This window comes from Aedes aegypti, chromosome 3 (assembly GCF_002204515.2).
Source record: "Aedes aegypti strain LVP_AGWG chromosome 3, AaegL5.0 Primary Assembly, whole genome shotgun sequence".
Taxonomy (NCBI): Eukaryota; Metazoa; Arthropoda; class Insecta; order Diptera; family Culicidae; genus Aedes; species Aedes aegypti.
Window position 1 is genome coordinate 95,363,913 of NC_035109.1, and position 26,868 is coordinate 95,390,780.

At 39.8% G+C, this 26,868-nt stretch overlaps 1 protein-coding gene across 5 annotated transcripts in view; it reads right to left on the bottom strand.

The window, feature by feature from the left end:
- Window positions 1-541: 541 nt before the first annotated feature.
- LOC5570978 (putative mediator of RNA polymerase II transcription subunit 26) overlaps window positions 542-26,868 on the bottom strand; it is a 370,525-nt gene continuing 344,198 nt past the window's right edge. The window contains exons 1-6 of one of the 5 annotated variants that reach the window (XM_001659388.2): window positions 23,414-23,630; window positions 15,274-15,431; window positions 14,059-15,201; window positions 13,734-13,964; window positions 3,511-4,832; window positions 542-3,446 (exon numbers count right to left, since the gene is read on the bottom strand). In XM_001659388.2, coding sequence (XP_001659438.1) covers window positions 1,587-3,446; window positions 3,511-4,832; window positions 13,734-13,964; window positions 14,059-15,201; window positions 15,274-15,325 — 4,608 coding nt within the window. In that variant the 5' untranslated portion in view covers window positions 15,326-15,431; window positions 23,414-23,630 and the 3' untranslated portion in view covers window positions 542-1,586. Of the gene's footprint in view, window positions 3,447-3,510; window positions 4,833-13,733; window positions 13,965-14,058; window positions 15,202-15,273; window positions 15,432-22,046; window positions 22,176-22,218; window positions 22,374-23,413; window positions 23,631-26,868 lie in introns of those variants that run through there. The other 4 variants (XM_021849674.1, XM_021849673.1, XM_021849675.1 and 1 more) reach the window with 4 other exon arrangements.

Genomic DNA, 26,868 nt, shown 5'->3' on the forward strand with positions numbered 1-26,868 from the left:
CCAACCTAGTAGTAACAAAATATCTTAAGCAAATGGTTGCTGATTCTCCAAATAAACCCTTTATTTTTGTTCAATGCGATTCATTGAAATTGTCAACGTAAGTTTCTAGCAGTTTCTGCATAGTTTGTTTGGTTTGTTTCTGATCATATGCACAGTTTTTTTTCATGAACTTCATAATATTTAATAATGCTCAGACAGTTTTCCCAAACACAGCATATAAGCTTTTTGAAGAACCAATAGATAAATGTGTAATATATTTTAATGAATCCCCCAGGTTATAATAAAACTGGATTTCAAGGATTTGAATGACGAATTCTGCATGAAGTTCCCGCAGGTTTTTTTTTCGTGTGTTGAATGAGAAAAACGAATATTAGCTTTGACTTTGAATAGGGGGCGTACAAATGGAGGTTCGCCCAGGGCGCCATGAGACCACGGTGCGGCTCCGAACACAGGAATAATATGACAAAACAAACAAACATATCACAGGGAGGTTCTCTATATATTCTGCAGCAAATAGGCAGCCTCGAATACTCGAAGCCAATTATTAGTATAATATCAGTTTATTTCAAATATTTCCATTGTTAAAAATTTACACGTTTGTATCAAGATCCGATTCCGGAGCCGGAGGCTGCCCAACTGAAGCGGATGCTTCTTGATGATTAATCTACAAATACTCTTTAAAAACAGTATTCCTAAGCCTATATCAGAACTTTACAACCTAACTGTCTAATGACTTGATGATTGCTTTCACGATTATCATTTCACATTTCTCTCGTTTGGAAACAGAAAAATAATGGGTAAAGGTATTATGCAACCGTTTCGCTTTTTAAGAAAGTGCTTTTTAGGTGACTGTGTGTGATGACATACCCTTTTCCCCTTGCATGGACATAACCCGCACTTGCCTTCGGATATCAAGGTTTTTTGCTTTTCATAGGTAGGTATAGGGAAATTGAAGCTTACTAGCTAAGTTGTTAACATCATTAATGATTAATACCCGAGTATGTAAGTGTGTTTATAAGTGTTGACGTCTGTTTATATATTTTTGTGTGGTGCACTAGACAATTTCCTATGGGTAGTTTTTTTTTTATTAAAACATCTGTTTCACAGATGGTTCTGTCAGTTTGGAATGTAATAAAAAAACCAACATTTTAGCTAGAATATTAACATATAGCATGATAAATTGTGCTGCTTTTACTTGCTTTAATAAAACTTGTTTTATTCTGCTTAAAACAAAACACCATGTTACCTTTGGTCCCGTATTAATAACTTGTTTGCTTGCATGTTTATTTGTGTGTGTGTGTTTAACGTGGCTCGATAAATTTTGCATTTTTCACATAAAACCAAGTGAAATGGGCAGGTTTATTTTCAATAATAAAAACGATAAAAGGAATAATTTTGATACAAAAGGATAAAAACAGAAAAGAAGTAGAAATTAAAAAGAAAACAACAAAGTAATAAATTAATAACAACTAACTACAAAGCAAGCGACGCCGGTGGCGGAATAAAGTTCCGTTGCTAGGCAACGACCAGCATATCGAATGTAAGGAAGAAGAATGATAGCATGAATAAAAAGCTCACTGCGATCATTATTCTGCGCGTAGCTTATCTTTGTTGAAGTTCCGGATGGCATCCAACAGGGCAGCCCGGGGGTCCACTTCCGGCGAAGGGAGAGGCTTCTTAACGATGGCTCCTCTCACTACCGGAGTGGTCAGCTTGGGAGCCACCGGCGGAGGCGGTGGAGGTGCCGTTGAAGTTGTTGCTGCCGCTGTCTTGACGGCTACAACCGGGGGTTCCTGAACTGCTGCTGGCTTCACAGTCGGTTCAGGATTTGTTTGAGCAAGGATTTTGTCCTTGAGACCCGTCCGGCGAAGCGTGTTCTGTCCGAAAGGAAGAGACGTGGCTTCTGGAGCCGGCTTGTCTATCCTAGTAGGCGTGGTTTTCAAAATGGCGGTTGAGATATTGGAGGACTCAATCATCGACACGGGGCGTGGTTTCGCAGGGGCATCTTTTTCTTCCATCGACTTGAAACCTCGGACAACGGGTTGAAATTTGTTATATCCCATGCTCAACCTGTTGATGGTAGCGGCTGAGTTCGCCGGTGTACGGGAGTACGTATCGTAGAAGTACGGTTTGTCAAGTGGCTTCTGGGCCACTGGAGGTGGTGGAACAACGTTCTTCTTGTATTCAACGGCTCGAACGATTGGTAGACGGTCGGAATTGGATGTTGATAGCGGTTCAGGATTTGTATCCTGCGGGAGTGATTTTGGTTCTCCGTTGTTTAATGGCACATGTTCTCGAGAATCAGGCTGATCTATGCCGTTCTCTTTCTCCAGGGTTGGCGCTGGAGCAACGTTCAGGTTCACTTTAGTGGTGTTATTTACATTTCTGTAGCCCCGAGGAAGAGTGGAGCTTCCGCCGAATCGGTAATCCCGATCTGATTTGATCGAGACATCGATCTTTGGCCGTTCACTCCAAGTTGTGAAGTTAATAGTTGGTGGCCCTTGATACGTCCACCGTTTTCCAGCTGATGGTTCACTGTTCACTGTAACGCTTACACCACTACTGGTTACCGTTGTGCTTGTAGTAGTGATGTTAACTACTGTAGTTTGAGGTTGCTTAGCAACCGCCGCCGACAGTTGTCTGTTCTTCAATTTCTCGTCATCACTTTTAGACTCATTCGAAACATCCACAACCCTTTCGCTCATGGCTTTCTCGTTATCAGTTGCCTTCATACTGACCGAATCCTCAATCAAGCACTCCTTCTTCGATTCGATCTTCTCGACTGCAACCGGCTTCTCCTCGGTCTCCTCTTCAAACACTTTCTTACACTCCACTTCCTCAATTTTCTGCTCAACCATACTCTCTGGTCTGACCAAAGTACTCCTTACGACTTCGCTCTTGAACTGAACCAAAGTGGAAATATCCGTGAAGCTATTCCGCTTGATCGCAGCCATCGGCATAATCTCCTCGACTTCTTTCTTCTCCACCGATAAATTACTCTTGGAGCTGTTCAAAATGTTCTTGATCACCTCCAAGCTCTGCAGTGACGGCGAGTCGCAAATGCTCATCTCACTGGTCGATTTCCTTCGATTGCTCGCTGCAAACCGGTTCTCGAACTTCTGCGCCCCGATCAACGAAATGTACGATGTGCTCCGAGGCGTCAGCCTCAACCCGTTGACGCTGGCCAACGATTGAATGTAGTCCGACCGGGTCGAATGGAAGCTATCCGAACGGTTGATGTTCTTCGGCGATTTGTTCAACACAGTAAGACTGCGGCGCTTGACCGGTCCTTGCTGGTTCTTGTTGCCAAAACGCGTCCCGGACTCGTCCTCGTCGCTGCTCAATTTGCTGCGAGAAATCGAATCCGCGGATATCTTGCGCCGCACGACGACGTTGTTTTCCTCCTCGCTGTCGTCAGATTTTTGCGACACCGGAGCCGAAACGGTCTGAAAAATAATGAAAAGTTTAAAAAAAAATTGAAAGTTTTGACCTCGCGATCGAGCAAAATACCTTCTCTCCCATGCCGTTGACCATTTCGTTTGACTTCTCAGCCAAATTCTCCTTGTTCTCGCCATTGTAACTAGATATCTTGAAGTTGCTCAAACTGCTTTCTTTCACTCCAGAAATATCCTCTTCCTCCGCCATCTTCTTCCCGTTCAGCACCGCCTTCAGTCCATTCTCATCCTTGATAACCTGATTGAGCTCGCTGATCACCTCGCTTTTCCTCTCCTCCACTGCCGGTCTCTCGTCCGACGATAGTCTTCTACTTTCAACCACCGACTGCGACCGTGTAATGCTCACAACGCTACTTCTCTTCACCACCATCGTGTAGTCATCCACCACCGTCTCCTCGTTCAATTTGGCACATTTCATAATATCACTCTCGTTCGCCTCTTCCTCCTCGGGTTCCTTGACCTTCTGTTCCACCACGACCGCTTCTATTGACTCCTTCAAATCCTGCAGTTCGCTCTCCTTCAACTTCTCCCGTCGCTTCTCCAACGTCTGGATCATCGTCTCACGTAGCTCGCTGCCCCCGCGGTACCCATCCTCGATATCCGAATTGATCATAATCTCGCCAGTAGTTGCGCTACTGTTGCCGCCTTCGCTCTCCACAAGAGTTTCCGTCGGAGACGCGCACTTCTGGTCGAGTTCCGCCAAACTCTCATCCATCAGCACCTTCTCCCGGATGATCGGCCTGATTTGCTCCGTTTCGTCTGAGATGATCGTCATCCGATCCGTAACGATGGTCGTGTTGTCCACGAACGTAGACTGCAGATCGAAGAACCGCTGCTTCTCGTCGTACTCGCCGGACTTGATGGACGAATCTGCAAACTTGGGCGGCGCCGGAAGCGTATACGTCCACTGTTCCTCCTCTTCCGGACTCGGTGATCGCGGCCCATCTTTCTTATCCGGAATGCGCATCTCCTGACCGGACTCGATGTTGTAGATTTTGATGTCCTCGTCGGAGCTGTTGCCTCCGTTTGAGAGCCGCCGATCAACGGGGTCTTCACTGGAGTCGCGATCATTGGGCGGAACGATGTGCACCTTGGATATGATCGGGGTGGATGGCTTGGAGTGTCCTCCGTTGGGGATCGTGGGGGGCTCGTTGACAATCTTGATGGACACGGACGAGGCTCCGCTTGATGGTTTGCGCTCGGCTTCAGGGGATAGGGAGGAAGGCGGATCGGTTGAGGTGAGCGAAGAATGATCGACATTCAGCATGACCTTGGACACGTTGGGTGATTGGTGGGGTGGGGTCGGAATGGGGGTCGCATCGGCGGAAGGCTGCGGTTTGTGCGTGCTGTTGACGGCGTTCAGCTTGTTGACAGTTTCTGGAATGATAAAGGATCAAGGCAATGAGACTTAATGGCTTTGGGCTTGGGTTGATATTTAAGATGACAATATGATGATCCTACACATGATGGAAAATCTGACAATAAATAGTAATAAAGTAATAACTCCCTCAAAATTTCAACTCATTTGGCATACGACAGTGCCTCCCCAAGTATGTTTCAAAATCCTTCCAGGACGCTTAGGAAATTTTCCGAGAATATTTCACATGTTTCGAATAGTTTTTCAAAATACTTTAACAATCCTTCCATGATGCTATGAGATTCCTTCCAGGACTTTTCAGGGTGGAAAATTTTTTCAGTGTGTTTTAAGACTCCTCTAAAGATGCTTTGAGCATCCTTTTACTATGCTCTTAGTATACTTTCAGGATGCTTTGTTAAGCCTTTTTGGATACTTTTGGAATACATTCAGGATGCATGAGAATCCTTTATGGGCTCTTTGAGAGTTCTTCTTGGATGCTTTGAGAATCTTTTCAGTATGCTCTGAGAATCATTTCAGGACGCTTTAAGAGTCCTTTCAGGATGCTTTGAAAATCTTTTCAGGATACATTGAGAATCCTTTAAGGATGCTATAAGAATCGTTTCAAAATGCTTTAAGAATCCTTTAGGATGTTTTAAGAATCCTTTAAGGATGCTTTGAGACTCCTTTAGGATGCTTTGAAAATTCTTTCAGGATCCTTCGAGAATCCTCTCAGGATTCATTAAGAGTCTTTTCAGGATGCTTTGAGACTCCTTTCAGGATGATTTGAAAATCCTTTCAAGATACTTTGAGAATCCTTTCAGGTTGTTTTATGAATCTTTTCAGGATGCTTTGAGTATGCATTCTGGATGGTTTGAGAATCCATTATGAATTCTTTGAAAATCCATTCAGAGGATGCTTTCAGATTGCTTTCATGAAAAATTCTTTTTTGCCTTAAACATTCCTTCAGGGTCTTTTCAAAATGCTTTGAGAATCCTCTCAGGATGATTTGAGCATCCTTTCAGGATGTTTTGGAGATTCCTTCAGGATGCTTTGAGAATTCATTTGGGTGATTTGAGAATCCTCTCGGGATGGTTTAAGAATTCTCTTTGGAATCTTTTCAAGATGCTTTGAGGCTCCTTTCATGATGCTGAATCCTGTCTAGATGCTCTGAGAATCCTTTCAGGATGTTCTGAGAATCACTTCAGGATGCTATAAGAATCGTTTCAGAATGCTTTAAGAATCCTTTAGGATGTTTTGAGAATCCTTTAAGGATGCTTTGAGAGTCTTTCAGGGTCTTTTCAAAACGCTTTGAGAGTCCATTCAGGGTGCTTTGAGAATCTTCTGAGGATGCTTTGAGACTGCTTTTAGGATGCTTTGAAAATTCTTTCAGGGTGCTTTGAGAATCCTTTAGGATGTTTGAGAATCCTCTCAGGATGATTTAAGAATCCTCTCAGGATTCCTTAGGAATATTTTTAGAATGCTTCGAGACTCCTTTCAGGATTTTTTAACATTTTTTTCTAGATACTTTGAGAATCCATTCTGAATGCTTTATCATGGATTCTTTGAAATTCTTTCAGGATGCTTCGAGCAAGCATTCAAGATGCTTTGAGAATCCTTCCAGGATGCTTTGAGAATTATTTCAGGATGTTTTGAGAATCCTTCCCAGATCCTATGAGATCCAGGATACTTTCAAACAAGATGCCTTAAGAATCCTTCTATAATGTGTTTAAAATCTTATCAGGATGCTTTGAGAATCCTTTCAAAATGCTTTTAGAACCCTTTCAGGATGTTTTGAAATTTCAGGATTTTTTGTGATTTCAGGATGATTTGAAAATCTACTCAGGATGCTTTGCGAATCCTTCAGAGATTCTTTGGAAATACTTTTAGGATGCTTCGAGAATTTTACTGAAATGGTTCGAGAATCCTTCCAGGACGCAAGAAGAAATCCAGGTAGAAATCCTGAAGTATCCCTTGGAATATCAGCAGATTTTTTTTTTTTTAAGAATTCTTGCAGGAAATTTCTCGTTCAGTTCTTGGAAAGTCCCTTCAGTAATCTATGTAAGTCAGAACAGTCTAGAAATAGATCCTGGTAGGATCCTTGGAAAAATCATGAAAAAAAACCTGGAAAAATCCTTGCAGGAATATATGGAGGATTTTTCTCAGAAATTCGTGGAAAAATTACTGAAAAGGGAGAAGATTCTTCCGCAGGAATCTTTGAAGACATTTTTTCAGGACTTTCTGGAAGAACCCATGTAGGAATGCTTAAAAGACTTTCATTTGAATTCCTGAAGGAAGCTGGAAACACTCTAGCAATATTATATGGACTTTCTTGGAAGAACTTCTAGAAGAACTTTTGGAGGTATCCCTAAAGAAACGTCAGAACAAATATCAGGAAAACTCTAGTGAACATTACCGTAAGTTCTACTGGGAAACTTCTGGAATGAATCCTTAGAGCATACCTTAGAGGAATTCATGAAAAAAATAACAAAAGTTTATCAGGAGAAGAATCCCTGAAGAAAATCCTAGAGCATTCTCTGGAAGAATTTATGGAGTAATCTCTTGAGAATCCTCTTGAGAGTAATCCTATAAGAGATGTATTGAGATAACCCTAGAATAATCTTTACAAGAATTCATGAAGACGTCCTAGAACGAACCGATGGAAAACAAATAATTAATGGCTGGCAAGATTTTTCAAGAAATCTCTTGGAGGAATCAATGGACGTATTCTTTGTAAAATTCTCGATGGAAGTCAGGGATGGATTTTTTTTATTTCAGGGAGGGATTCTTGACGAAATTATTGAAGATCTCCGAACTATTATTTTAACATTTTCTTGGAAAGAATTCTTACCACACAAACCAGGGACGTAGAGACAAATTGGATCGATCGCAGCAAGCGGTGGGTACGCGTGGCCGCGTTTGAAATTTTCTGTCGCTTTTACTTCGATTCCGATTAATTCTCAATTCGACCGGTGAGAAATTGAAACGGATGGTGGCGCTCTGGGAGGGAGAAACCGATACGAAATTTATGTACGTCAAGGTGAGCCGAGATTCTGCTGTCACGAACTGTCACTGTGAGCCCAGATCTAAAACAATGGACAAACATGATAAAGGCGCGTAATCGATTAAAACATATTTTTGCATTTTATCAAATGTGACAAAAAATCGATTGAAAAGCTATTCATGCTTATTCAAAAATAATGTCACAATAGCACCTTTTATTCTGATTGAATATAAAGTATTTAAATACGCATCATTTTACTTTTTCCAATAAAAACGAAAATGGAATGCATAGAAAACTTTAGCCCTTTTTCCGTGTTTGTCCAGAACGATCGAAGGAACACAATAAAAGAAAACTACCGATTTTCATCAAGTCTGCCTTGATTGTCGTTGGCAAGCTGGAGTTTTCTTGCAGTTCGGAATAACTTTGTATTATTCGTGTGTAGTATCGGTGCCTCCCTCCCAGGTGGCGCTATGATTTCAAGAAATGTATTTTGCATTGTAAAAGTGATGATGTGGTGAAAACGAATTAAATCAAGATGTGTTCGAACATTTGCGTTTCCCGTGTTGTGAATGTGCTTTGCTTCGGGTGTGGCAAAATAAAAACGCAGTCTGCAGACTGCACACCGGGAATCTTGAATCATCCTGGATTGGAAGAAAGAAGCGAGTGCGTTTGGAGACCCAATAGAGGAAGCTGGTGTATGATTCATTGAAGACTGCAGGACTTTGGTAAGAGATAAAAGATGAACCGACAAATACTTCAATCAAAAGGTATGTAAATCGATGTGAACGTATCTTCGGGTTTGTGATTTCCGTTGTCAATGTACCGGTTAGTGCGCATCGGTTCTGAAACAGTCGTAACTTCGATTACATCCGAATCGATCGGTTCATTTTTCCACCCACGGGTCGTAATTGAAGTTCATTGGTTTTGTTGTCGTCTGGTGTTTAGTTCAAACGCGCTTTAACTTTTCGACTATTCTCAAGTAGGGTAAGCGTTCCCTTAGTTGTGGGTGTTCCTATAGTTGCGGTAGTGTCGTTTTCACTGATTTTAATACATTAGCCACAGAGCCGACACTGCCAATCGACTTCTTGGCTTGTTGATACACGGAATAGTTGAAAAGAGCGTTCAAATTTCTTCAAAACTGATGAAATATCACTAAATTTGCTAAAACTTTTCTTGCTTGTACCAATAGTTGCGGTAAAGTGTTCCTATAGTGGAGGATCCCATAAGAAAACAACGGATACCGCAACTATAGGAACACAAATTAAAAATATACCGCAACTAAAGGAACAGTGTACCAATAGTGGAGGTATTATTTTTCACTGACATGCCGTGGATTACTGCGATGAAATCATTTTTCTCATTAAGTCAAAGGTTGTTACTTCCCGTTGCAACATTAACATGTACATTAATTGCGCTTTTTGAATTTAGGTGGTTAAACGAAGTTCAATTGTGCTTAGTACCTCCACTATTGGTACATCTACCCTACCGTACCGTGGTTATTTTTGTTTGTTACGGACAACTTAAAATGGTCGTGTTTTACTCGTTTTTTCGGTTTTCAGTTTTTTTTATATCGTTGGATGGATCGGGTTTTGCATTCAAAATTCAAAAAAAGCTCTTAATCCGGCAGTTTTTTACGGGCAACTTGATTTAGTCGTGTCATACGCGTTTTTTTGTTTTTTTTTTTTTCAATCCGATGACCCTGGAGGGATCGGTTTTGCTTTGTAATGACTATTGAGCAAAAAATATTACCGTACAATTGACGCGAAATACTTTTCATACAATAAGTAAAATACTGTTTCCTCTTTTGATTGCCGGCATTTAAAAGATTAAATTAAAAACACCTAAACAACAATGCTTTTGGTCTATCGCAGCGAATCCTGACCTCATACCTCTCCCAACCTCCAACTCCATAGCACTTATGAGGGTGTCGCTGAGTCGGTGGCCTCTCATTAAGTAGGTGCTGCATCAACATATCCTTCCCCTATCCCAAGTTACGGTAAAGATGGGCGTGGCCGGGAATAGCGATATTCATGCTTTTAATATTTTTGTTCAAGATTGGATCAAGGTGGACTCCCCTGCCTTGTTTCTGAAAACAATCTGGACGAGATTATTAAAACAGAAACATGAATGTTGCTAGTATCCAATCTACGAAGCATACCGTAACTACGCTAACGCTAACGCTACCACACAAACCAGGGACGGATGTCAACCAAATTTAACGGCGGGAGTTCCACAGGGATCCATACTTGGTTCAACACTGTGGAATATGATGTACGATGGAGTGCTAACCTTGACAGAACAGAATGGAGTCGAGATCGTCGGGTTCGCAGATGACGTTGTTCTTGCGATAACTGGCGAAACTGCGAGGGAGGTGACGGATCGCTAGACATCATTGAACCGTGGATGACTCGAGTCAAGCTGCAGCTGGTCCATCACAAAACGGAGGTGGTGCTGGTCAGCAACTGCAAAGCGATTCAGCAGTTTTAGATCAACGTCGCGTCGGAGGACACGCAATCGCATCAAAGCCCTCTCTAAGCCAATTTGGAGTAATGGTCGACAACAGGCTAAACTACAACAGCCAGGTAGACTATGCCTGCGAAAAGGCAGCGAAAGCAGCTAACACTGTAGCTAGAATCATGCACAACATTGGAGAACCAAAAAGCAGTACCAGACGTCTTCTGGCGACCGTATCATCGTCCATATAAAGATACGGACGTAACCGAGAGAAGCTGGCAGGTACGATCCGGATGGGTGACGAGTGCCTACCGCACTATATCGTCGGAAGCAGTGTGCGTTATCACCGGAATGATCCCCATCTGCATCTTTCTTGCTGAGGATAAAACATGCTTCCAGCAAAGGGACACTACGGATGTAAGGACTGTCATCAGATTGGATACAATGGCCAAGTGGCAGCAGGAGTGGAATAACTCGGAGAAAGGAAGTGTGGGTCCACCTCATTACTAACATGGAGAAGTTAACTTCTTCCTGACCCAGTTTTTGTCAGGCCATGGATGCTTCCGAAAATATCTGCACAGATTCGGACACGCAGAGTCTCCACATTGTCCGGCCTGTTCAAATATCGAGGAGACACCGAATCATATTATATTCGATTGCCCAGGGACTTTAGGGATATACGAAGCGAGATGAAGTCAGAAACCACCACCGTATCACCGGCTTGATTCGTCGGAGCGCCAGTGAACCGGAAGCCATCTTCCAACTGGAATCGTTGGATCAACTTCGGCACTTTACTGGCCAGTATCCTAGCATGAAGAAGCGCGTAGCCGGAGTAGGCTAGCTCCACCTTCGGAAACTAGGCCAAGTAGCATCGATCGTCATAAACAAGTTTTGGGTCGTCGGGGCGCCAGTGAACCGGGAGTCATCCTCCAACCGGAATTGATGGACCGACCACGCCATCCAACTGGTCCACGGAGAACGAATTGTGTTTAACAGAGCCCTGACTTGAGGCCAGCCCAAGGGAACTATGCGTCGTCACACAAAAAGCTGTCCAAGGGCCCGGCGCGGCAAGATCTTAAACCGCCAATTGGACAAAACGAGTAGTCGCAGAGACACCGTAGAAATGTCGTAGTGAGCAACGTTTTTGACGTCTTTAAGATCCAACAGTGAACTAGCAGAATAGCTAGATGCCGAAATTGATGAAGTACATGAGCACAGCCCTCCCCCGATGAAGTTGCGTGATGTAATTCCGAGGGAGATCGAGGCACACGAGCTGTAGGGAAAGTTTTTGAGTGGTTAAGCACGCCTTACGTGAGTCCCACACCGTGTTAACACACAACAGGCCAAACTTTTGAAGCTTTTTTGTACCCTACTACAAATTAAAAAAAAAAACAGTCGGGTCTCCTATAAGCCGCTGCCACCAACTTTTCTCCAACCACAATTTCTCAGCTGTTTTCAATCGGATGAAGTTGATTTTTTGTTCGTAACTAAGGCATAGTATGAGCTTATTTGGTAGGTAATTTCACTAGAATCAATTGAACGACAACTGAGAAATCGCGATGGGCGTAGAGTGGACGGCATAATCTAATAGGAGACCTGACTGTATGTGATACATGAATTATAGTACGCCGACACTTACAGTATCGAACCAATCATTGTTTTCTGAACAAATACATAAATGCATACCACTTTTACTATAAAGATGTGAAATAGAAGAATGAAACGAGCTCACCAATTGATGATCCATCGTTCGTCATCAGCACGTCTAAGGCATACGGGCTAAATGAATGACGAGTAAACTTGCTTGGGCTTCACTCAAGAATCGCGAAAACGAAAAACAAACCTTCGGTGACGAAAAAACGAACCGTCGGCTTAACGAAGCAAAAGGGAACCATCCTGCTTAGGCTTCACGAAGCACTCTACGCGGAATTCCTGGATTAATCTTCCAGCGAATAACTTATCAATTTTTTGGAAGAATCCTTTATAAAAATCTTCTTAACTTAACAATTTTTTGGAAGAATCCTTTTAAAAAATCTTGTAAGGATCTCAAGAGTAACTCTTTGAAATTTATTCTAAGTAATTCTTGGAAGAATTTCAAAATTCCTTCCACTTCCTGAATTGCAAATATCTTATATTCAGGTAATCCCGAAAGCATACAAAGTATATACAAATTTAAAGCCTAGAGAAATCATCGAAGCTACGAGATTATCCTCATAAAACATAAATAAACCCGTAAGAATTTTAAATTTTTACTTGGGCTGGAACAAATTAGTATTTGTAGGAACCTTCGAAATATTTTGGTGAACGTCGTCATTTCGGATAAATCTGTTACAGGTTTACAAATAAAACTCTATCTTACGAGTTGTGATGGCTGAACTTTTTTCTAAACGAAACCGATTCTTATTTCATTGAAGAATCGCTTGAGTAATTCACAAAGAAATCTATGGGAAAATTCTACACGAATCCCGTATAAATTTTAAATCAATCTGAGAAAAGATGTCCTGAAAAATGGCTAGCGAAATTCTTGGAAATGTATGTGAAACAATTTTCGGAAAATTCATTGTTAGGAGTTTCTGGATATAAATTCGGTGGATATTTTGGAGGAATACTTGGAGGATCTTCTGAACCAATACTCAACATTTTTTCAGAGAAACCCCTGATGGACATCTTGAATCTCCACAGTTTGAAATGAAATTCTTCGAGGCATCTCTTTGGGGAATCCTTAGAGAAATAACTGATGGGATTTAGGTTGGAATTCTTGGAGGAATCTTTAAAAAAAGCTGTAATGGAAGAATCTTTAAAAAAAATCAAGATGAAATCATTTCTGCTTAAATTTTTATTGCTAAAGAAATCCTGAATGGATTTTTTAGAGGAATATTTAACGGAATTATTGGGGATATTTTAGGAAGAATCTCTGAAGCAATCCCTGAAGATTCTTGTCGGAAATCCTGGAGAAAAGCATAGTCGGATTCTCGTTCTTCCGGGATGATGGAAAACCGGGATGGAAGAATCTATCCAGGTTAAATTCGTGGCCCAATTATCCAAACAATTCCTAGAGAAATTCTAGAAGGCATCCTCGCACGTTTCTCTGAAAGGGTGCACGATGGAAATCCTGGAAGATCCGCTGAAGATATCCCATGCATTTTTGTAGGAATCGTGTTGCTCAGCTACCTCTAGATTCTTTGGATATCGATTGTGACTTTTTGTGATGGGATAAGACGGAAGATCACCGCTTTTCGACGAATGTCTGCGGCTTGGTGGGACGAAATCGAGTAAACCATAGAAGATTTTATGTTTAAAATTTTTGGTAAACTCCACGAAATATTTGGGGAATATCAACATAATTTCAAGAAAAAGTTCTGTACGACGATACGTGAATCAACTCAAAAAGGTCGGTAAGTGATGCTGTCTTTCACGATCCGCTAAGTCTTTGTCGATCGACAATCCCATTTTGCCGCGCACTCACCTCTATTCTTCTGTGTCTCGGTGTCGGTTTCGCTGTAGTTGGAATCCGTGCCGGAGATGATCGTCTCCCCGTCGCCGATCGGAACCGTGGCAACACGGTTCGGTGCCCTCGGCGACGGTGTCGGCACAATCTTCGGTTCCGCCGTCAACGTGGCCACATCGTCCCGTTTCGGTCCCAGCAGCGATACGCCCCGTGGAGGTGGAGCCGGAGCCGGAGCTTTCGATTTCTTAGCTGTAAAGAGAAACGCGAGAAACGGAAAACAAGGTTAGTTCAGCGTTCGGATTGGTATCGCCCGGAAAAGAGGTGAGCCACATCCGAATCGAACCGTTCGAATTCAGCCGCTTCCGAGGGGTGGGAACGATGGTAGTAGAGGGGTGCGGACCTTCCTGAAAATCGCGAGGATCTTTCACCTCGGACGAGTTGGACGAAGTGCGGGAATGGTTGACGATGTCCTGCGCGCTGTTGCCGGTGCCGTTGAGCGATGTCCTCTGCAGGTTATCGTTGTTCTCGGTGTGGGCGGGGTCTTCGGAGAGGTCCGTAGGCTCCCGAATGATGTACATCGACGTGGGTCGATTCTTCAGGGTGCTGTACGATGTTTTGGTGTTGATGAGGTTGTTCATCTCCTCGACGGTTTCGACATGATGACCATTGCCGTTGGTTTCCGTTTGGCCATTGTAGACGTTGTTGTTGTTGTTATTATTGTTGATCGTATCAACAATTTTGACTTCTCCATTGTAGAGATTGGGCGACGATACGTGGAAGTTCTTCCTCGAATATGGAGGAAGTTGGGGCTCTTTGAAGATGTGATCATCTTTGTGGATTTCCAGCGGAGCCTTCTCTGGAATTGAGTTCTGACTGGGTGGCCGGGGTGCCATTCGCTTCTTACGTGTAGGAGCCACCGGTGGATGATGGCTGTTCCCATTCAGTCCACCGCGGGAGCTTGAGCTCAACCCAGAAGAATCCATCGAATTCAAAGAATTCGTTGAACTGTACGGACTAGTGGTTTTGAGCGCGGTCCGAGAGTTTCGGCTCAGATCCGACGACGACACGGAATTCTCGCGGATGTTCTTCTGGTGTAGCCGAAAGATGTCGCTTGTGCTCAGTCGGTACTCATTGTTCCGCAAGTTCTCCAGCTCTTTCTTCGATATCAGGCGGATCTCGTTCAGCCCTACCTCACCAATGGTGAGGTCCAGTTCGAAACCTTGGTGAAAATCAGCAGGATGCCGGAAGAGGTACTTTGACGGATCTAGCAGTTTGTCGTTGCAGACCATGTCCATGAGAACGGCAAGGCGTGTTTTAGCCCCGATCCGGGTCACGTAGAGCTGATCCCGTGGCAGTAGGACCGTGATGCGGAAGGTCTGCTCGAAGGGGGCGTTTGTCATGGCGGCCAGCGGGACAATCTTGTTGTACTGGGTGGAGCTATCCAGGTTCGTGGTCGACCGGCTGAGGTTTGAGGTGGATTTGGACACTGCGAATGGAGATGGGAAGTTGGGTTAATCTATAATTTAATTCAGAGGTACTTCAAGAATAGCTGCCTTACCATCTTTATTCCTTTTTCCGAGCAGTCGGTTCAGTGTGGATAAACCGTTCATTTTGGTGTTTGGTTTTTGTAAGCAGGGGTAAAATTCTGTATATTAAGGGTTCTATCCGTTAGTTATCTTCCTTTGTGTTTACATAGTTTAACCGCTCAGTGGAGTTCTGGAAATAGATAGAAATGAAGGAAGGAATCAATAATCAGATAGGATTCAAGTTAGGGATGGTACACAAATTATTTCACGCTAAATTTCGACTTTTTCGTCCAGCCAAATATCTCAAGCATCTTTACAAACTTTCAGGTTGACACCATCGAGTGGTTAGAGTCTGCGGCTACAAAGCAAAGCCATGCTAAAGGTGTCTGGGTTCCTTGACTTCCCTGGGCATATAGTATCATCGTACCTGCCACACGTTATACGAATGCGAAAATGGCAACTTTGGCAAAGAAAGCTCTCAGCTAATAAATGTGAAAGTGCTCTTAGAACACGCTGAGTAGCCGATTCTGTCCCAGTGGGGACGTTAATGTCAAGAAGAAAAAAGTATACCTTTCATGTTTCTTAACGGAAAGACAAGTAATTGCAGTATCTTTTTTATGAATTGTAGAGCCTTCAAATCGAAAATAAAAGAAACGTATCGAATTCAGCGCCACTTTTGGTCGAAAATGTAATTAGAATCGGTTTCGTTTTCCCATACATCCCTTAGCTTTTAACCCCCTCAATTGGAAGCACAAGAAGTACGAGTCTTTGGTAAGCAGATATCTTTCTTTCAGGGCTGGTAGCGACTAAGTGCCTTCTATAGAGATCAGTAAGAGACCGAACGGAAACTAAAAAAGACTATAGGAATTAGGAAATAAAGATTTCCGAAAGAATTTTTCACTAAATCTATGAACATTTACATTACAAGGATTTAAGTATTACTGCTAGCATTTTTTTCAAGATTTTTTTTAGAAGTCAATGCAAGTATTTGCTAAAATAATTCATTAATTGATTCTTTCACGGCCTCCTTGAGTAATACTTCCATGAAATTAGTGCATGATATTTCCAAGAATTCAAACTGGACATTTTTTAAGGATAACCCCAGAAATTACTCAAGAGACTCCACCTATTTATTCTGAAATTCCTACAAAGATTCTTTCACAAAATTTCTAAGAAAATCCTGGAGTTCATCCAATGATTCTTCAATCGATTTCGATAGGAGTGCGTACAAGTTTTTCGCGTTGGACATTTCCAAGAACTCAACCAATAATGTCTTGCCAAAAGTGAACTGAACGCATTCTAAGTTTGTACGAGCACCTAGTACGCATTGAACTCTCGTTCAATATTCTGCACATGTTCACTTCAAAATGCACAATAAACCTGAAAACCAGAGAAAAACTACATCAGAACATATTGTATTCATATCATTACACATGCATGGAACCATGAATGTTTCCTAACATCTTAGCAAAACTTCCGCATTGAAATATGCCGTGTATCTGCCATGACGACAGTTTTCATTTCACGTATTTAGAGTATTCCGTGTGGAAATTCCTTGTTAGGTATTTCGAATCTCAATTCGCTGCAAAACGATTCCGTTGTCAAAACTTCCATAAAAATGATCAATTAAGCATAGTTCACAAATTACTATAAAGAATGCATAAATTCTTTAGGAAATTGCCTACATTTAGGCGAATTTCACAATTCGAAGTGTTTTTAATTTTGAAATAACTCAAAAAGTAAATGACTTGTAAGAATTTGAACTTCATATTCGGCTTCAGGGACTAGAAGACTAGAATTTTAGTAAGAAATGATAATTTCAATATTACCGAACGTTTTTTTCATGGGTGATCAAAGTTACCCCATACTAGCCAAATCAAGAAATCACTTAAAACAGTTTTTAAAACATGAGTATATAGCATGTTTTAAACAGAAAACAAAATACATTATATAGACACGAGCATTGGGTGTCAGTACTTGTTTTAAAAATATAAACTTTCAAAATATGCATCTTCAAATCATTTTTTTTAGAAATATGCAAAAAAAATGATCAATGTTACCCCAGATTACGGTATTTATATTAACTGAGGGATCAAAAATCCTATATATCTTTCAAATCAAATGAAGTTAACTAGAAACACATAAAAAATGAGAAAAAAAATTTTTTTTTTGAATTTATTTTATTTGTGGAGTATTGATGTATGGTTTGAACTTAATCTTCCGTCAACGTAATCTTTACTAAGATAAAACGATATTTGCCCGACGTTTCGCTACGGTTTTGTGTCTTTCTCAGAATGTAAATATAGTTTTTTGTACATTTGGGGGACGGACCTGGTGTAGTGGTTAGAACACTCGCCTCTCACGCCGAGGATCTGGGATCGAATCCCATCCCCGACATAGTCACTTATAACGTAAAAAGTTATAGTGACGACTTCGAGGGAAGTAAAGCCGTTGGTCCCGAGATGAACTAGCCCAGGGCTAAAAATCTCGTTAATAAAGTCAAACCAAAACCAAACCTTTTTTGTACATTGTCGCACAATGGCGCATGGCCGGACAAAACTTCAAAAATTCATGTTCTCAAAATCGCTTTTTAATATTTTCTATAGACTTCTATACTATTAAGTGACGATTTCTCAAAATTTGAGTTTGATTTGTTTTGTTTTAGATTTTTGGCGGCATCGTAACAGCGCGAAAGTAAGCAAAATTGAACTGCTTAAAATTCATTGACTATGGTTCACTTCAAACAGCTGTATCTCAACGAAATCATAACCAATTTGAGCTCAATAGGCTTAATTAGAAAGCGTAGTCTTAACCCTTTGATTTGGCTATTATAACATAAATTTTAACACATTAAGTTGTTAGTTGTAACATTTTTTTTTTTGCAATCCTTCTCTAAAATTTTGATAAATTTTCAAAATTTCGTCCGTTTTATGTAAAGTGTTTCGAGAAAATAAGTCACTCACTATGAAGCAGCAAATCATCCATACTTTCTGAAGTGCAATAAATTTTCTTGCCCCTCTTTGCCCCTAGTGGTGAAAATTCCATTTCCATTTGTCATTATAATTTATCTATTTCATCATTCAAATCTGTATAATGTGTCATAATACGTTTGAAACTATACTGAATTTACAACAAGGAACTTAAATGTGTATCTCTAGTTTAGGTTTATACACAAATTTCTGCATTACAACTATTTTTTTTTTGCAATAATAGCCTTTTTGTTCAATTGGATGACAAAACTTAATTTGGACAAATTTTGCTAGAAAATCGAATTTTCAATTTGGCAGTTATTCCCAACGGGATGATATAAGGTATTCAAGATAGTGAATAGATTACCAATATCAAGCGATTTGGGAGGTATTTGAGGTTTTTTTTCTACCTTTTTGTCCGACTGTGCTATGGAGGAAGACACAATGCCCGTGTCGAAACGTCGGGCAAATAAGCACCTCGTTTTATCTTAATAAAGACTGCATTGCCAGATGTTATACTTATTATTCAACTCTTCAATTCCTGAAAATTTGAGACGTACGTAAAGTTATTGAGCTTTTTTGAGGCGTTCACAAGATCTTTGATGAATTGTATTTGAGAAAATACTAACGAACTGCTTCTAAAATAGCACTCTTTATATCATTCGATGAGTTTTCAGCTCTGACATTATCTATTGCATGGACGAAGTACCGTTTCGATTCATATTACGGACATTTAAGGAATAGGTGAAGTATAACTCATCATAAAGCATATAAAATAAATCATTCAGGATTATTCCTCCACGTTATCAAACCTTAATTTTCGAATTTCAAACATTAAAAAAAGACTTCAAAACACTATAACTGGGTAAAGATCACTTTTCAAACACTTTAAATGGGTGAAGAAACGACTTTTCATGATTTTTATTGCGGACGTTTCCCTACTTTTGTCTTATATTTCGGATACTTTGATTCGAATTTTGAACAGCTCAAGTAAATCATAAGTAGAAAATTCAAATGGCAAATTTAAATCGTCAAACCACTGAAGATAGGGGGGTCCGTAGCCTTGAGGTTACGCTTTCGCTTCATAAGCGGAAGGTCATGGATTCAATTCCCAGCCCCTCCAAAAAATAAACCGTCCAGCGACCAGAAGACGCCGCACGGAGGACCGTGCATAGGGGAGCACATCCATCCTCCGTCAGTATCAGATGGTGACTGAGACAAATTGACCCACTTCGCAGGCAGCTAGCCTCAAACGACTCAGGAACACGGCAAAACGAACCACCGCAAAAGAGCAATGGACTATGGCTTATGGAAATCGATTGGACCAACAGCAGAGCACTCTCCTACCTGCTCGGTGTGAGAGCAAAAGAGCAGAAGAGAGTGAAAGCAGATGTCAGTATAGATTAGTTAAAAATAGAACTGTATCGGTAAGGAAGATACAGATAAAACTGATTCCGGCACAGTAGTGCACTGAAACAAGCGTTGCAGTAATGAGAACCATAAACGTGTTTTTCAATTTACTATTCCAACCACGATTGAGCTATCATGAACGCTTTTTATTTGCGTTTTGTTTCCTTTCAATCCAACCGCGTCGATAGCCGAGCGGCTAGCGTTCGCGCTTAGCAATCGCCAGATCCTCGGTTTGATTCTGGTCTGCTGCAAGTTTTTAACCATGATATAGTATTTTTTACTGTCGAAATGGTGCCATGGTAAAATTGAATGCACAAAATATTCTAAATAAATGCGAATTTAGTCTGCACAAATCAAGTGGCGTTGTGTTTTTAATTTAACCCTCTGATATAGTATTTTCAACCGCAACCCATATCCCATACAAAATAGCATGTCCGAAATTTGAAGCTGTCCTTATTATGATACAAAACGGCATGAAAATTCGAGAAAATAGGGTGGAAGGTGATTCAAAAATTGTTTTGCTCCACACTACTCATTTGATTTTAGGACAAATTCTGAGTATCCTCTCAAAATTTTGATGAAAACTGAGACTGCACAAGCCCTTTAAAGTTTGTATGGGGATTACTATAGGAAAAGCAGGCAATTCATTCATTCGGTTATAGGGTTTGTCCATGTGCTCTTGTGGGATAGTACTACACTGATACTGTTAGATACATTTATCATTTATCGTCGACTATCGCACTATTGCACAATTTGTCTAGCATCTTCTCTTGGAGCTCACGCTTAAGAAGACATAACTTGCATAATTTTGTACAATAAATTGAAGGATAATAATCGACTGGTTTTGAACAATTTATTGTGAGATGTGAATACCAAGAGTAGAATAAATGTGATTATTCAGGGCTGCTAGCGACCAGACGGCTGAATAATAGTGACTTTAGTGACTAAAATTATCAAAATAGTGCCCAATTAGAGACTGCAAAACTAAAAATAATATTAAAAAAAAAAAAAGGGTATTAAAATGCGTTCTTTATACTAAGTGGATAATGAGTTATACACGTAATATATAAAATGTAGTAATTTGAAACATTTCTTTTAGATCACTCTTTTAGGGCAAGACTATATTGCTTGAAAAAGCTCGGTTTTATGAAAAACAAGAGACATGAATCACCAAGAAACTTGCAAATGATCTTCTGGTAAATTGTTCAAGGTAAATTTCAATCTATTTAACATGCTAAAACAGGTCAAATTTTGCTTACCTTGAACATTAAGGCATGAACTGTGCAACAGTTGGCGTGTGCGAATTTATTTATAATTTCGTGCAACATTAATTTCTCAAAAAAATAGCTTTTGACATGTCTAGACACATTCTTGAAGGAGTTCAGGGGAAACTTTTTGGATGTAAGTTGATGAAAGTTTTTGGCGGAATTGTTGAACACATCGATGAATTTCAGGTGAGTGGAAATGCTGGCAGAATATAAAATTTAAATAATCAGAAGAATGCACTGACAGAATTCTTGGCGCATTTGTGCATAATAGTATCTGAATTTCTGAAAGTATTAAAATTACTGAAAGTATTCCAAGTTGATATTTTGCTAAAATTCCTGGAGAGACTTATATAAAGAATTTTTTGGATCCTTTTTGTTTGACAGTTATATTTCTGGCTATATCCTGAAGGAATATTTATAATTTTCTTCACAGGGTATCTCTGAAATCCCTTTTAGAATTCAGCTGAAGTCTTAGGATCCCATGAGTAGTTCATGTAGCAGGTCTTATATAACATTCATCCTTTTTTCAGCTAAAATATGTCCAAATTAAGCTGAAAACCGATTACGAAATTTAGCCAGAATTTCCACCACAAATTTATCTAAGGATCCCGTGAAAAATCATGAAATCCTCTTTCTTCACCATATTTTTCAGAAATTCCAATTAGAAAGTTTTCCTCATTTTGAACTGTTCAAACTTCTTTTTGAATCCTCTTGAATTTGATTTCCTTCTAAGTGCCCAGATACACACTGTATCTATGGGAGAAAATGTTATTGCCCTAATTCGCTAATAACAGCGTCCAATTCAAATACATATAACAGAGACTGACATGGTGATAGGAGTAGATAGGATTCTAGCTTTAAGGTTTTTCAGAGGGATGTCTATTCATTTGAAATAGGGTGTGATTAATCCTTAGCATTCCTGCAGGAACTGTTAGAGCACTTTTTGTGAACTTTTGGGGAAGTTCTTGGGATCCCGTGAACACATATTGGAATCGTTAAGAACCACTGAACGCACTTGTATTTACTAAAGACTATCTTTGCAGAGAGTTTAGCAAAGGAAGTACTCCGGAGTTAATAAATGTTGAAGTGCTGATGGAACACTAAGCTGAGAAGCTTGATCGATCTGTACCAGCTAAGACGTAACACCAGATACTCTACCTGACCGATAATTGACAATCGCCTTGACTGGAACTGCTGCGTTCCTCCGGAGTGCACAACAAACAGTAATGGTAACAAACTCTACGATAGCCAGCTATCAGAATCGCATCGTTCATGAACAGCAAAGGTCAAGCTCGACGATAACCACGATAACAGTTCAAATTGAAATCACCTTCATCGACATGAAGCACTGAATCATCGGATATCCTGCTTTGCACTTTCACTGTGTCCAGTCACCATTTTCATCGATAATAAATCTAATCCACGTTCAGAATCTTGCATACTGCTTCTTCAGAACACCTGCCCGCGCCATGCAACTATCAACTGAAGCGAAGTAGGTATGTAACCCTTATCAGCAAATTTTTCTCTACACAATTTCCAAACCGATAAACAAGTCCCAAGGCACTGCGTCACACACAACCACTCGTGGAAAATAAAAAGAGTTCTTTAAGAAACAAACCAACCGATAACGCAAACAAACAAAAGTCCACCTTCTTCGCCACCTTCAATGTCTGGGGACTGGTCTTCCCAACCGCTCCCCCGCTCGGAACAAGTGCTCCTCGAGTGATTTAGATTAAATTCCATTCACATCCAGGGACTTTTGAACGCGGTATTGTCTTCAACCACCACAACAATCACCGCGCAAAATATTGCCCCATCAATGGGGGAAGGTGGAACATCTCCGACGCCACACAGGAGAGCCTTCGGTCAAGCATGGTCAAAATTGTTTTCTGCTCTTAATGATCTTTTTATGCCCTCATATTGGTTAAAATGGTTTAAGACTGTTGTTTTCCGATACAATTCCTCGCTGATAGGTATCTAACAATTCGAAATTGAGATATTAACTTCTGATATTTTGACTTCAAAGATTTGGTAAATGTGAACCACATCAATTCAAACTTGTATTGTAGCTTCCTTTTCTTCTTCCTACTGGGACAGAGCCTGCTTTTCAGCTTAGTGTTCATGTTCAATGAAGAGCACATGTATGGAGAACCAGCCATCCGTTCAAGCTGAAAACGCTGGATGTGACCAATCGATGACATTTTCAGTGTAAACGGTTGTTTGGTTCTTCAGATTTGTGCTCTTGAAAAATTGAAGTTTCACATCGATGCAACTTCACCTTAAAACTTATAGCGAGATTAAAAATTTCAATTGTTCAGCTTTGAAATTATGACCACGAATTCATTCAAGCTACCCCTCTGTGCGACGCAGCGATTTTGATGGTTGCAATCACGCAACGGCCACTAGCACGTGATATCGCGCGAATTCGCAGTAACTTTCAATGTCACTCTCAGAGTCACAGTCAGGGTCGTCTGTGCTCATCTACCCCAAGAGCAAAACGAAGCAGCAGCACTAGAAGCACTTACGTGATTAGAATCAGAATCAAGCAGGCGGTGGAGGCTTCTGATTAGTAGAAACCTCGAACTCTCGCCCGGTACGCCTACTACGATGATCGCACTGTTTTGGGCACGCGAATTCGTGAATTAAAAACCCAGTACGGATCAAGAAATCGCTTTCGGTTGCTAGAACTCGTTCCCACTATACTATCACTGGCGGAGCGATAAAAGCCAACTAAAACAAAAGTCGTGTTTGCGTGTTCTGCTGATAATGGTGCGCGAAACGGAAGACAAAGGGGGTGAGGATCGAATCGAGGCCCCAGGGGGAAATGAGCCGGGAAGAAGCATCCCAGTGCCGTGTGTGTATACACAGCTGCCGCGGCCGTCGCCTGTCTTGTATGGAATCTTGATTGTGTTGCCCGGAGCGGGTGGAACGTGCGAGGAAATCGTTGCAAGTTGAAGTATCTCTCTCTGAAATTTCTGAAAATCTTCTAAATGATTGTGAAGAGTCAATTTAGTAGACGCTCATGCTTGACACGTCAATCTGGAAATAAAGCGTAAATCTTACGGATTTTACACTGAAGTGACAATTCCGATGATTGAGTTATGCAAAATTGCGTCAATGAGTGTTTGAAAACAAGCATTGCTTTTTCTGGTTTATATGATAGATAGTTTTGATAGATTTCTGGTGAGTTTTATGACTGAATAATTTTTAACGGCATGAACGTGAGCAAGTGATTTTGCAGCAAAATCTCATGCGTGAGTATTGCGAAGCAGATCTAAAATGAGTTTGCTCTCGCGAGAAAACTCAATGATTGAGATTTGAGTGTGAGTCTAACAACACTACAATCACATACACAACATGTCCGTTTTATTCAAATATTTGTTTTTTTTTTTTATTTTTATAAACAAGCGACGATTCGTACATGGAGATATTGCGTGTTGTGCAAAAAAAATCAGACGCACTCTGAATGGCGAGATGATCCTCTAGTTAGAAAAGGAGACAAAGGCAAGAAGTTCTTTCAATAAAAAGCGAACCGAAAGCCATGGAGGATAAGGGTGTAGTAAGGGTCCGGAAGCGACTTTCGGATGTAAAATATAGACGAGATTTCAACGGAGAAAGATCTGAGGTTAGCATTGGCGTAGGAACAGGGAAGGGGGGGGGGCAGGGGGGCCTGGCCCCCTCCAGAATCATCCAGGCCCCCCCAGAAATTTTGATGATAATAAAAATGAAAATTTTAACAAAATCTATTAAACATGAAGCGAAATCTTCTGATTCAATGCACACGACTCTTGTTATTGACTATAGTAACGTTATTTTATGTTGAACATCTATAGTGATGAAACCTCGCTTGTCTTATACAACATCAGCGTGGCGGTTTTGACTTCGGTGAATCGCGCGATAACCGAAATCTTAACCGTCCGGCCGTCGATTGAATGGTTATTTGTTAGAAATAGCTTCTTGTTGTTTGCGATAAGCGCAATTTTTCGACATTTCCGTTGCAAAAATATCGTGGTAAAAAAAAGGCAATATCCGAGAAATTGGATTCCCAAAATTCGTTTTTTTTTTCTGAATAGTCCAAAATAATGCTATATCAGCATAAAGCAGCATATTCACTGCATTATAATTTCTCATCTTTTTGGGGGATACCCTGCTCAAGGTAATGTCCGAAAAAAAATTGGAAAAATATACAAAATTACTAAAGTAATTTCTCAGACAGTACATAGCGGGAATTTTTGTAGAAAAATAAGGCTTGACTTTGAAAAAAATTCGGCATGGCCAAGGTTTCTTCAAATGAATGACAGAGTTTTAACCTGGTTTGAAATAATGTAACAAAATCGATAATAGTGTTTTCGCATGAATAAATTTATTGCTTAAACTATATTTTTCCATGAAAACTTATTATTTTATAAATTATTTGATTTATTTCCAACATATTTAGAGTAAAAATTTCCAAAAAACTTTTCGACATTCTTTATGAAATTTTAGTATTATGAAATTCTTGAAGAAATATTGAAAGGTGGCTTCAGAAATTTTGAAAATCTCTTGAAAATTAGTCGAATAATATTGTGGGACTTTCAAAGCAATTTCCTCCTGATGGACATTTGTTCTATGTCTACTATTTGTTAGAAAACTGATTCCGGATTATAATCCCGGATTTACCAAAAAAAATGTTACCTGATCTTTTAAAAGTTCAACATTCCTCTAAAAAATAATTGATTCTGGTTAATCTTATACTGAGATATTTCGCTGAAAATTGTATAGGAAATTCTAGTGTTCCTTCAAATAGTTTTCCCAAAAAATTGATTACTAATTCTTTCACGATAAACTTCGTTGAGAACCCTTGAGAAATATTCCTAAAATACATAAAAAATTGCGTCAAAAATTCTCTTATGTTTTCCTTTTCTAGAAATTTTGCTTCAAGTCCCCGGATTATTCAAGAATTGAAAAGAAAATTGTTTTTGGAATGTCTTTTGCCTGCGAATCTTCGGAGGAAATTAGTTGAAAAACTCCAGGAAATTTTTGCTGTTCGTCAAAGTTTAACATTATTATTCTCAAAACAAAAATCCTAATTTTTATGAACAAATTGTATGTTTGTATTCTTTACTATCCCACTGGAGGTATATCTTTTAAAACAAATCAATTATATTTAATCATTCTCTGACATTAGGTAACTTTAGTGATTTACCCATTTATGGCCAAATTTGCTGATACACCATCCTTTCACTTCCAGCAAAAGAGAAAAGTAGAAAGCGTGTTCAAAACTAGTTTGGCTTACTAAAGAAACTATATTTGTACAAACGAGAGATCAATCGTGCGTTAAACCATAGTCTTAAGTACAAATTTTACTGTTTATGGTAGTTTTACTAAAAAGTCTCATACTTTTAAAATCGTGTACGCATATTTATCGATCTACAGCAAATCGTAAATGGTTTTCTACAAATATTTCATTTGGTACTCTCAGAATATCATACTATGAAAATAATATGTGGAGAATTAAATCGATTTTTTTACAGCAATGTTGCCAATTTTGATGATTGTCATTGTAATTTGCAAGGTCTTCTAAGAATAAAGCAATTGTGTTTCTAATGTTCTTTAAATGTGACGTGGGGACTAGATAAGTAACTTTATGAAGGCGTAAATTGTTTTTCAAATTAATACTATACATATTACGACTTCCGTCAGAACATTGTACTCATATCAGTTCCCTTCAAATTCTAATTTGTTTTCTCTAAAATAAATATATATATATATATATATATATATATATATATATATATATATATATATATATATATATATATATATATATATATATATATATATATATATATATATATATATATATATATATATATAGGGGAAAAATGATTTTATTCTATCTGTAAAATTGTTGTTCCAAAAATAGCTTGATTTTTTCCATCAGGCTTCTGATTGATAATGCTTTCGAAGAACAAGCCTTTTTTGAAAATAAAAAATATAA